The sequence below is a fragment of the Schistocerca americana genome, chromosome 3 (genome assembly GCF_021461395.2).
Source record: "Schistocerca americana isolate TAMUIC-IGC-003095 chromosome 3, iqSchAmer2.1, whole genome shotgun sequence".
NCBI classification, from domain to species: domain Eukaryota; kingdom Metazoa; phylum Arthropoda; class Insecta; order Orthoptera; family Acrididae; genus Schistocerca; species Schistocerca americana.
Genome location: NC_060121.1, coordinates 255,928,398 through 255,941,940, shown reverse-complemented (window position 1 = coordinate 255,941,940; position 13,543 = coordinate 255,928,398). Strand labels below are relative to the sequence as shown.

General features: G+C 38.2%; 1 protein-coding gene across 1 annotated transcript in view; it reads right to left on the bottom strand.

Moving 5' to 3' along the window:
* Positions 1 to 13,543, bottom strand: part of LOC124606004 — a 213,944-nt gene that overhangs the window by 84,075 nt on the left and 116,326 nt on the right. The window contains exon 8 of the mRNA XM_047137966.1: positions 3,504 to 3,612. Coding sequence (XP_046993922.1) covers positions 3,504 to 3,612 — 109 coding nt within the window. The remainder of the gene's footprint in view (positions 1 to 3,503; positions 3,613 to 13,543) is intronic.

Sequence of the window (13,543 nt, the reverse complement as noted above, 5' to 3'; positions counted from 1 at the left end):
ACTGGGAGAGGTGGCCGAAACACCATATCCTTAACATACCCCCATAAGAAAAATCGCAGGGGGTAAGATCAGGGCTTCTTGGAGGCCAGTGATGAAGTGCTCTGTCACGGGCTGCCTGGCGGCCGATCCATCGCCTCGGGTAGTTGACGTAAACTGTTTATACCAACATTTAATACACCACCTATCAGGAGGTTTAACACCATACTTCGTTCGAAATGCACGCTGAACAACTGTCGTCGATTCACTTCTGCCGTACTCGATAACACAAAAAGCTTTCTGTTGAGCGGTCGCCATCTTAGCATCAACTGACGCTGACGCCTAGTCAACAGTGCCTCAAGCGAACAAATGTACAACTAAATGAAACTTTATAGCTCCCTTAATTCGCCGACAGATAGTGCTTAGCTCTGCCTTTTGTCGTTGCAGAGTTTTAAATTTCTAAAGTTGTGGTATTCTTTTTGAATCACCCTGTATATTGTAGGGAGGAAGGAAGTGAAGAATAACAAACTGCATCCAATAAAATCTACTACCACTTCTTGACATAGCTGCTTCCACTGAAATGCTCTTATATACCTCTTAACAGGACATTGCTCTTTGATACATGGCTATCTCATCCAATGAGAAGGCCCACCAACAGGCAATGCTTGTGCAAACTGTAACTCTTACTTAAGATTCATATAACACAGCTGCAAATACAGAGATTATTTACAGGTACCAGAAGTAGAAATCAATGGGTACACACTGGATGAGACCCTATTTGTGAAATTCATAGCTATTGAGAGGGATAACAAAGGAAGGTGGCACCAGTACACAGTGAGGTTAACCAAAAGTTTACTTTCCATTTAGAAATCTCTAGCAGTTTGTTGGCTTACAGACATGATTGCTCACATACATTCATTCAATACTCTCACGTGGCATAAAACTTTAGGCAATGGAGCTAAGGTCAAAAAGTATTTATTTTGCAAAAGCATGCAGTAAGAGTATTAAGTAAAGTTGGCAACCAAATATCTTGCAGAAATCTCTTCACTGACTTTGGGATTCTTACACTTAGATGCCAAAATATTTAACCACTAATGGTTGGATAGTTGGTTGGTTGCTTGGACAGTTTAAGAGCACAAACTTTTAGGTCATTGTGAGAGGGGATTTAGGAAGAACTAAATAATGCACAAAATCAGTTACATAGAGGAATGTTGAGTGACAGATAAAAACATTAATAAAAGACAGCTAGATATTATTTTAGCTATCAGACTAAGTTATTCGTCAGATGTGGACAGAAACACACATATTCACACAGGTGCAATTCAAACATGAATGGGCAGTGTTGCTGAGGTGCCTGGAGACAACAGTGGCCATGTGTCTGTGAGTTATGCATGTGTGAATGTGTGTGTGTGTGTGTGTGTGTGTGTGTGTGTGTGTGTGTGTGTGTTCTATCTATGCTATGTGAAGTGTTTAGTCTCATAGCTACAGTAATACCTATCAGTCTTTTATCAGATTGTCTGTCTGCCACTAAAAGCCTCCTCTATGCAGTGAGTAGCAAACTATCCTTTTCATATTATTGTCATTACATCTCAGATCTTCCACTGTTTCATTTTGTCATCAATTGCTGGATATAGCCCTTTCCCAGTCTCCTTCCTACAGTATGATCTTCAGATTATCACATCCAAGCTTGTTCTGTGTGTTTCTTGCATCTTCCATTAGGTTGTTCTCCAGGTCTTTCCTCATCACAAGGAACCCAACACAGAATATCCTTGATCCATCTTCCACCATTTCATTTTGTTATATGCCCACCCCATCTCCATTTAAGTTTTATAAAACTCAGTATCATGTACTGAACACACAGCTCTTCACTTATCCATTTGTTTCTACAAATGAATGTTTGTTTTTCTACCCTATGCAACTGTTTTAAATTATTTTAAGCATTAAAGCAGTATGGATAAATGTAATTGTGTATAACAATGTCTGAGTAATTCTAACAGAGGTAAAATTGGGAAATATGTTGAGTTGTGTTGGGAAGGTCACAGATTTGCAGACGTGACATATACACTGACAAGCCAAAACATTATGACCACTTGCTTAACAGCCTGTTGGACCACCTCTGTAATGCAATATATAACCAATTCCATGTATCACTGAATCTAATATTTGTTGGTAGATATATGGCATTAGATATCTACGTGTGATGTGTACGCGTTGATGGCGCTCAATAGTGACCCAGATGGGACCCACTGGATTCACATCAGGTGAATTTGGAGGCCAAGATACTGTATGAATGTGATTTAACTGCCATGCTCCTCAAACCACTGGAGCATGATTCTTGTTTCGAGACACAGACAATTATACTGCTGAAAGATGACATCATTGTCAAGAAAGAATTCGAGCAAGAAGGGATGAAATGGTCCACAGCTGACCTGGTGTCTTTGATTACTACCACAGGTCCCATCAAAGTGCTGGAAATGTCTATCATAACATAATACATTTCCCACTAGTGTGTGTTTGTGGCATGATGCACATTATGAGCAGGTGTTCACCTGGATGACAGCACTTGTGGAGATGACCATCGACCTGGCGTAGCAAAAATGTGATTCATCTGATGAGTCAACACATTTCCAGTGATACACGGTCCAATCTCAATAATTCCAAGACCCCTACAACTGCAATAGATGATGTTGTCAGGCCAACATATGAACACACAGGGGTCATCTGCTGTGGGGTCCCTTGTTCAACAATGTGAGCTGAATGGTGTACTCTGAAACACATGTGCATCCACAGGCATTGTGCTCTTTTGCCAGAGGTGTCACAATCACCATCAATCCTACTTTACCAACAGACATGCCTCCAAACCCCAAGTTCTGTCAAGAGCTATAGATGTCCAACCACTTGGCACAAAGAGGTAGTTTCACTGTGTTTTTACCACGTTCTGTAGATGCTTGCGACAGTAGCATGTGAACATTTGACCAGTTTCGCTGTTTTGAAGATATTTGTTCACAGACTTTCTATAATAATAATTGGCCATTTGGCAAAAAGCTGCTTATTTCAGTGGATTACTCCATTTGGAGTGCATATCTCCACTAGGGTAATCTCCCATCTATCTTTGCTCAGCTTACATATTTTTCTTACTGCATCACATACCCACAACACCACCAGGAGGCATCCAACCTTGCAATGACTGGGCAATGGTCATCATGTTTTGGTTTGTCAGTGTATTTGTGGAATAACTTTACTATATTTGTTTATTATGTAAAAGTCTATGTGGATCTGACTAAAAGCTCACACTGTAGACAATAACAGAAGGCAAAAAAGAAAGCACATGCCAGTAATAATTTAAATATTTACAGGTATTATAGTGTCTCACGTAGGATAGAGGTCTCATTTAATTGAAGTCAAGACATCACATTTTAGAGACACATATAAAAGTGAATTACCAATAGCATTTATAAAATCAAGTATTTCTAAAAGTTGGCCTATGTAACTAATTGTTTTAAGAATTATGTTTGATGAGTACTTACCTCAGACATTGGACTAACATCTATGAAAATGTCAGAAATATAAATTAGGAGACCCACACTGACAATGAACACAGCATAGATGCTGCTTAAGACTATTGTCAACAAATACCTGAAACAATAAAAAACCATAATACTCATTCATCATATAACACTGCACATGAGCAACAGTGAGAAAAGAGGTAGGTCCCCACAGTTCAATGGAAATGAGTTAATGTTGGATAAATATGCAATGTACTTCAAGCATCCTTATAAGAATTGTAATGGATTTTAGCTCCACAACTATTTTGATCCTGCAAAAGCTAAAGAACATGAGACATGAATAGTTGTTTTACTTGCTTAGAATTTCTGTTACAAGAAACTGACCTAAAAGAAAACTGAGTCTGATAGCATCAGATAGCTGTCTCCAGTAATTTGAATGTTTTGGAGACTAAGGACAAAAATAATCATGCAACTCAAGGAGTTCAAAGCACTCTTACACTACAGGCCATAAGCTGCATCCTAAGCACAGCAAGAAAACTTTCATAAAGGCCGGTAAAGAATTTTGGGAAATGGTTACCAGGTAACTAGTACTTTTAATCCAAATGCAGGTTTCAGCACTGTCATCTGTGACTTTGGTACTTGAGGAAGGATCTTGGAAAAGAAGACTATGTGATAACAGAAGGGGGAGCAGTAACAGTTTGACTGTAATCTTAATAATACAATTCGACATGACATCACCTACATTAGCTGAAAATGCTTTTCACACTAATGTGAGGATTGTGCTGTTCTTTGAGTGGCATGATAAGCCTGGATAGAGCATTCTATGGAAAGTCTTAATCCAGAACTTGGAAAACCACTCACAGGAGAGGAAAATATTCACACAGGGATGTGATTAATGCAGTACCCCTTACTTGGTCACATCATACACAGCATGGTTTGCATCTGAATGCTTCAGGTACTAGGCTACTTGTGTAGCTAATTGCCAGAAGCATGCAGCTTGACCAAAGCAATACTGGTATCCATTATATCCTAGTGATATCCAATGTGTTCCTTAGGTGTTTTTAGGGTGACTTCACCTAAAAACCAGAGCTACAAAACATATTAATTATAGGTGGTACAGCTACTACGAAAATGAAATACTGCATCTTGGACAAATTTACAGAAATAAAAGAAAATCCCTTTTGTCTTCCATCAAAACATTATAAATCCAACAAAAAGGATGAGTTTCTCATATTCATACCAGAAAGTGAAAGAATATATGGAATTTTAGCAGACTTGTAATGCACACGAAGATCACTGAAATGTAACAGCTTCACCTAGATTGACAAAAACTAATATCATACTACAGTAGAATCAACAAGGAAAAATTAGAAGTGGCTCTATGTGTAAAATATAAAATTATGTCCCAGTTCCTTTTAGTTAATGAATATAGCATTGAACAGCTTTTTGAATGCTGTGCCACAATAGCGTAACAGGAAACATTCAAGTATATAGTACTGACAGTTTATAGAACATCAGCAGGAATTATCTTAAGTTTCATAAAACAGCTGGAAACAGCTTATGCAGACTTAAATTTTGAATCATAGTTTGTGGATACTTTAATAATGACCGAGAGCACCTAGAGCTGTTGATTTCCAATTTTAGATTATTTTCCACAGTAGAAGTCTGTACGAGGCACTTAATGTGTAGTGTAACTTTTAGTGACAGTTTGTTCTTAGACCCATTAACCTGCAGTGATTATGCTGCAAAACCAATACTCAATAGTTCCTGATTACAAAGATGGGTCAAATGTTCAAACATAAAATGTACTGACCAGTTATGTACAGATCACAGAAAAAAAGGGAAGAACCATAAACAGTGCCTTGATGACAAAAGTTCCCCAAAAAACCAGTAATATTTACAATTTCCTATGTTTTTACAACAAATATTAGGTGAAAAAAGAATCTACCATCCTGTCAAATACAGTGGAATTAAATAATGTATCTAAAATAAGACAGATGCATAATAAATGACAGAAATTGAGTTAAAACTTTTCATTTTGCATGTGCAAAGTCACAGTTGTCACACAGCAGCCATCTATCAAACAAGTTTTGAGCAGGTCTGCTACATCTTTAGGTTCTTTTGCATAATTTACTTTTGTAAATTTGCAATTTCATCAGCAACCCAACAGCTGTTATATCATCTCAGACTTATTCATTCATCATTTTCTGTAGAACCCATCAAGAAGAGAACCCTCAGGGATATGGGATGAGTGAAAGTATATGTTAACAAAAGACAAGCAAATCATAGAAACTTAATCTGTGTATTGTATTAACAATAAACTATTGCTATACTGCTTAATACTACTCATGCTTGTGTGAGCCAAATTTAGTCAAGTAAATTAGAAATGCAGCTGCTACTATGAAATTGCTGCTGCCTCCCCATTAATGTGCTGTTTATCTACAGTTGGTAGCTTATTATTTATTTGATTGGAGTGCTATCTTTCAAGAAAATATTTATCTACATCCTTAAGTACAGTGAACAAAGCTACCTGCCATGTAGCTAACAGAAATCTTCAATCCATGAATCCAGATATTCACAGAATTTGTAGAAATAGTGGCAAAAAATGTATTTTTGTAATTTCCTTTTGAACTGGTGGGGAATTTCAGTTTCTTGAAGACCACAACAACAACCTAACGTGAGGTGGATAGATTGCGTTAGAAAATATGCAGGAATGACGCGGATGTAAAAGAATACATCTTGTGCTGTGTGAAGTGGTGCTTTTGGACTTCCTGCCACTAGAGCCAAGAGTTTGCCAGATTTTCGATGGCACACTTCACCACAGAACTTATGCTATACACAGGACTTGACACAAGTGTCTCTGAGAGCCATCCTCTTGTGAAGGAGCAGAGTGGAGAGCAGTTGGTTGATGGCCAGCAAGCAAATGGAAGTTCATCTGGAACGTATGGTGCTGTGGAGCTGAGCAGCCTGCACAGTCAACACTCAACACACAGCATGACCAGGCTGTTGTTGACATTGTCTACCTGTAGAGCAGACTATATTTTCCTGAGGGCCAGAGAAGAGGGCAACCACAACCAGGTAAGGAGAATATTTGTTTTAACATTGGTGTAATATACGGAGCACTGGTAGAGTGCTTTAGTGGCCTGCAGTGGTTGACGGGTAGCTGGTACCGTGTACAGTGAACACAGCCAATGGCTGAAACATGTGCTATGAACACAAAGTGTTCATTGCAAGTTCCTATCATTGTACAAGAGAGAGTTCTGTATTCTGTTTATGGCAATGCAGAAGACACGTTCAACTATTGTACATAGATATAAGTTTTCTGATTCTTATGCTGGTGTTGTCCATAGACTAGGTAGTCTTGGTAGCCCTGTTGTGGGTAATAGTAGTAAATTGTTGGGATGTCCTTAATAGTAGAGGTAGATCCCGTTGTGATTTTATTAACTTATTTACTCTGTTTATATGGTTGCCCAATTGTAATGTACTATGTCAGTAATTAGTTACATGTTCCATACAACAAGTACTATGTTAGTTAGTTATATGTTCCATACAACATTTGAATGATTCTTTTATCAAAATGATGTGAAGTGAGTTTGTTTATAGGGTGTGTACAGGCTATCTGTTTCTAAACAGAAATTCATCCATGTGTTAGAAGGAGTAGTCCAAAAGAAATACTTTTAGGTTAGATTAAAATTTGCTTTGCTATCTGTCAGATATCTCATGTTATTGGGCAAATGATCAAAACTTTTTGTTGCTGTATATTGAACTCTTCCCTGAACTATTGACAGCTTTAGTGATAGGTAATAAAGGTCATTTTTTCCTCTAGGATTGTAGGTGTGGATATCACTATTCTTTTCATATTGTCATGGATTATTTATGATGAATTCCATAAGTGAATATATGTTTTGTGATCATGCAGTTAAAATGCCTAACTCTTTGAAGAGGTACCTATGTGATGAGTGCAGATAAACTCCACATACTATTCTTATTGCTCACTTTTGTGCAATCAATGCTTTCTTGCCAAGTGATGAGTTACCCCAAAGAATTATTGCCTAAGACATTACTGAGTGGAAATATACAAAATGGAATATATTAAAGCAGGCTGATTCATTTGGTTCCAAGACTAGCAATTACACAAAGAGCAAAAGGGGCTGAACTTAGTTGTTTGAGAAGCTCAGTAATATGCATCTTCAAGTTCAAGTTTTTATCAGTATGTGCATCTAAAAGTTTGGAGCATTCTACCCTGTTCATGTTGCACATCAATTGTTGATATGACTCTCTTTGTTGTACAGAATTGAATATAGTGCATTGTCTCAAAATTAAGGGAGAGTCCACTTTCAGGGAACCACATAAAAATTCCTTGAAAGACATCATTAACATTCTCTTCTAGTGATTTCTCTCAAATGATGTTTATTATCACACTAGTATCATCTGCAAAAAGTACTAATTCTGCCTGTTGAATGCTAGGTGGAAGATTATTCACATGTACGGGGTATTAGGGCTATGATTGCAGTTTTTTTTTTTTTTTTTTTTTTTTTTTTTTTTTTTTTTTTTTGTCTCCCCCCCCCCCTCCCCCCCCAACTGAGGACAGTATACTGAATGACATTACATCAGTACTTCATGGTGTGGTTATGACTGTGCAGAAAGCATCAGGTAGTAAATTATGTGACTTGTCTGCAAGAAGACTGTTAGATGCATACAAAAAGCAACTAACACATTGAAGTGAGTACATATTAAGGTACCAGTTATCATAATATATGTATCTATACCACTAACACCTTGTATAAGGAATAGAAGTGCACCCAAAATTAAACCTGGTGGGACTCCCTTTGTGATTTCTTCCCAGTCACTAAAATTTTCTACCTTTACAACATTGTTTGAATTATTCAGGATAACATTTTGTATACTGTTTGTTAAGTGTGATTGAAACCAGTTGTGCAATAAGTCATCAGTTCCATAAAACTTAAGTTTTTCTGAGAGTGTAACATAACTGATGCAGTCAAACACCTTGGGAAGATCGCAAAGGACACCAACTGGTGGTATTTTATTATTTAAGGCTTTCTAATATTTGGCGGGTGAATGTATAAACAGCACTCTCAATTGAGCCACCATTTTATTGTTGGAGAGTATGTATACTGTGCTTTCTATGCTATCATTTTTGGTTGGTGTCCACTTGTTTGTCTGTGTATTGCTTTCCCTTGTGGTGTTGCAGACGTGGCCACTGGGGAGATACCATTTGCACAGTGGTTGCAAAAGGACTAGTTAGCCTGTGAGCCTATTCGATCAAGGGCGATACCTGTGAACACTGTGGTCAATTTGTCCCAGCACTTTTCACATTAGGTTGGCCCTTGCAGAGACAGAATTAGAAATGCAATTTTCCAAAAATGAGACACTTTCCCATGGGCGGTTGCATAGGTTACATGCTAGGCTCTACATCTACAATACATGCTACGCAACCCATTGTACAGTGTTTGGCGGAAGGTACACTGTACCACTACTAGTCATTTCCTTTCTTGTTCCACATGCAAATAGAGTGAAGGAAAAACAACAGTCCGTATGCCTCTGCATCGGTCCTTCTTTCCTGTATCTTAAATCCTTGGTCCTTACACAAAATTGTTCCGCAGTCAGCTTCAAATGCCAGTTCTCCTAATTTTCTCAATAGTGATCTTCAAAAAGAACTTTGCCTTGCCTCCAGTGATTCCCATTTGAGTTTCCAAAGCATCTCATTAACACTTGTATCAACCACACTTTCCTAAAATTCTCCCAATAAACTTAAGTCGACAATCACCCTCCATACCACAATCCTCAAACACTCATAGTGTTTCATATCACTTTGCAACATTATGCCAAGATATTTAAACAATGTGACTGTGTCAAGCAGGACACTACTAATGCTTTATCTGAACATTATGAGTTTGTTTTTCCTGTTGATGGAAAATTATGGTACGTTTGTACAATTCTCCTGCATGAATGATTTCTTATACTCAAAATTTAATACTTTGGCTTTTCTTTTGCTATCTTCAGCTGCCACACCAGACTGGTCAATTAGTGACTGGATGGAATCATTAGACCTGCTTAACAATTTTACATAGGACCACAATTTTCTTGGGTTCTCTGCTGGCTCTTTTGCTAACGTAGATGGTGGTAGTTGTTGTATGCATCACACATAGATCTGTACTAATCTTTGCTCGTCATCATTAGCACACTCTCTTTTGAACCGAGAGTGCACCAGCCTCTCCTTCCTCAGCACCTTCCAAATTTGATAACTAAACCATGAACCACCATGATAATTAAACCATGAAACCACACTCCCTAAGAATGGAAACAAAAGAGAAGATGGTTTTGTGAAAAATAAAATATATTGTAATCTCGAATGTCATGTTGAGTCCTTGAGGCATGTGATGTATGAAAAGTTGTGTCCTGCTCTAATTCATAAGTCACTCTAATGATCTTTACATCCATTCAAGGAAGTATAAGTTTGTAAAAGGAAAGCAGTAGATGTACTTTATCATGATATGAGTAGAAGTTACCTTCTTTTGCTTCAATAGCAGCTGAGAACATGAAGAAGTTTAGCCTTCCATAGGCTACACATAGGATTTCAGAGGCACTGATTAGCAGCACCTCTACTTCAAGAAAATCAACTATGGTGACTGGATTTTAAAAAAAAGGGTAAATACATTGGATACTGTGTCAGATGAAAGATCTCATGCAAGTGTTCTGATTCAGCTTCAACTACAAGGAACAAGCCAGCAGCCACATAATAGCCTAAACCAATAGGAAAAACACTTCAATGCTTTACCACCTTCCACTCACCTGGCTGTGAGGGAGGATCCACCATTTCGGGTACACTAGGAGGTGTCTTGGCAGCAGAACCCATTGGCAAAACAAGTGACAGCTGGGGTGCCTATGCAATGTGCCAGATTCTTTGCCATAACTAAACCCCAAGGCAACAGCTTGAATGTGACTGACCATAGCCAATAGCACATTCAGCTTTTCGCGAACTGCAGCCAGTTCTTTCTGCATCCACATGCAGCATGTGCACATCCTACCCAACCTAGCAAGACTAACTGAAGAAGTAAATGATACAAGCAGACAGAACCAATACTGTGAAAAGGAAAGCTGCTACTCACCTGATTCGCAGATAGGCACAACAAAAAGGCTGTCACGAGTAAAGCTTTTGGCCAGTAGGGCCTTTGTCAAAATTAAATGGCAAACACACACATACACACTCATGCATCTCCACTATATGGTGAGTAGCAACTTTACTTTTCACAATATTGTTACATTCCGTCCTGGATTTTCTAAAGCAGATAGGAACCAAGATACACAAGTTGCTACCCTCCTGATGTGTCACCAATGGACGCTGATGTCTTAATGAACTATTTAGCTGGCTGCTCAGAAGAAATGAAAACTATGCTACAGACTGCCTGAATTTACACTTACAAAACACTAGCTTAAATCTCTTACGAAGAAAATCATGCACAAAATTTAAGAAATATACTGTGAGGAAAACAGAGGATAAAATAGCTATTTAATTTGCTTCTCTGGAGGTCTGCATCAGCCAGGAGCTAAGGCCTGACCAACTGGCTTAGTAAATAACACTTGTCTTCAAAACACAACAAATGAGCCACTATGCATTATGTCAATAGAGCTAATGATTTGTTGTTTTCAGTTAAGGAAGGTGGAAGTAGGCAGGCAGTTATTGTACTACATGGTAGGGCACAATGTGTAGAAGTTGTAATTAGTGAGCTATTGACTGAGTCAATATAGCAGGGTAGCAGGATGGATTTAAATTTGGTACTGGAGGAGTACGTAAATCAAATAGAACAGGGAGAAATGTCAGGCCAATAAAAAACAATTCACTAGTTCATGCTACCTGTTAGCAGGAATCAAGAATTCTTGGTAAATTTGATACCCAAGACAGTGAAATGTTTATATTAACTGCCATCATCAGGAAACAGAAGCAAGTGTTTGAGTTAAGAGATATGGAAATATTGCAGATGTTGTAACCCCATTCTAGAGATAGTTTGGTAAGAAGAATAGCTAATGCGATGATTAGTGAGGAAACAATGGCAATCTTCCACCAAGAGTTTTGCAAGAAGTTAGTTCCAGTTAGGACAATGTGGTAATTAATTGGCCTGCATTATGATTGTGAACAAGGAGTAAGAGGGCTATGTGGTGAGTATGTTAACTGAGTATGCACATCTGCACAGATTCCGTCTTCTGGGAAGAGAAACCAAAGTATTAGCTAATATTCTGGAAGGGATCAAGCCACCTGATTGTTCACAGCTAATGTTTGCTCAGCCTCCTCATACATTCAAAGATTTAGAGGAATTAGCATATCAGGTCAATGGGTTTAGGTATGTTGATCAAGGGAGGGGCGCCAAACAGGATGTAGCTATGATACCTGAAAGGAGTGTGCAGTGAAACCAAAGTTCAATTCCTAATGATGGTTTTCTCTCTGGCCCCATAGGACACTTTAGATGGGATGTTCCACAGCAGAAGGAGGGGCTGAACACAAGCAGCTGATGATGTTCTAAGAGTGCGGCAAGAGGTTTCAGCTCAATTGCTGCTGCTAATGGTAGTGGGGCTGGGTTAACACATTAACAGCATAGGACCCCACCCATCTGTTGGGAAATTAATAATGAGCCTGAATGTGGTCTTCTTGATACTGGCTGCTCAGTCACAGTTGTGGTGAAGGGTGGTTTCACACTCACAGGTGATGTGTGGCTGACCAGGGTAGAGCATGGTTGAAAAGTCATTTGCTACAGTCATTTCAAGCTCTGTGCATATGCTGGAATGGGCATGTGCAAAGTTGAGAATTTGTGAGTTCACATGGAAGATTAAACTGAGGATTGTGCAGGGGCTTTGCACCAATTCATTTTGAGTCTGATGTAACAAGATGACAAGACTAAGTCCTAAATGGGGTCAAGATCACTTCTCCTCCCCCTTCTTCCTCTGCCACTCCAGGGTGAGGCCTAGGGCCTTTATGGTCTCACCATCTGTTCCTTAGTCTTCCCACTTATCACTTGCCTCACGTTTTATAATGAATTGCTAGTTTTTAGATGTCTATGTGGTGGAGTACAAAGTATACATTCTCTCAATTTTTTTGTATTGGACTGCCTTTTGGGTTACTGGTTGCATCACTACTTCTTCCCATATTACTTCATTTCTAATTCTGTAAGCACACTCACGTATAAAATGCGCCAATCATGAATAATGTTATTTTGCACCATTCCATTGTTGTTTCACAATTGCAAGCCCATACCTACTTCTTTATTACTGTTTCAGCTAAAACAATGATAAATTATCTTGTCATTCATCCAAGTGAGCAGTAGTAACATAAAGTAATCAGCAAGCTGGGTGAGAAAAAAAATTAGATATATGCAAGAAAATGACACAGATTACAAGCTAGCAGCACAATCCCACAATGAGGCAGTTGTCTACAAGATAATCTGTAACTGAACAAGTAGTTGGCTGGGATCTGACGGTACTGTACTTTTTAATGCTATTAGTGGGTCATTCCTGTGGGGTGACACCTGTCCGTAGCAACAGAATGATGTATTGAAATTTTATTTCATTATTTTTTAATTAAACAGTGATTTAGTTTATGTTGTGTTTTATTGTTTTTTAATTAAATTAAGATTAAACTATGATTTTGCTCTTACTTGTTTACCTTGATAACATAAAGACAGCTATGCTTTTATGTATACACATATATTGCACACCCGCTCATGTTATGAAAAATGACATGTCCACTTGAGGGTTAAGTGTTATCTTTATTGTGCTACATATATGCTGGTAAGCATTACCAAAAAATAGGGTGAATAGAAATAACCCTCACTTTCAAAACTGATAATGTTAAAAAGAAAAACAAGAATCAAAATTATATGGGGTTATAGAGCTTGTGCCCATCTTTAAACTTGTAATTAGATTTGGGGCCTAGCTCATGCTTTTGTGACATAAAGAAATGAAAACTTGGTGTTTCTATTCATGCTGCAGATGTGGGTGAATAGAAACAGCAAGCTTATTAATTTTTTCTATTTATTGGTCTTTCGGGT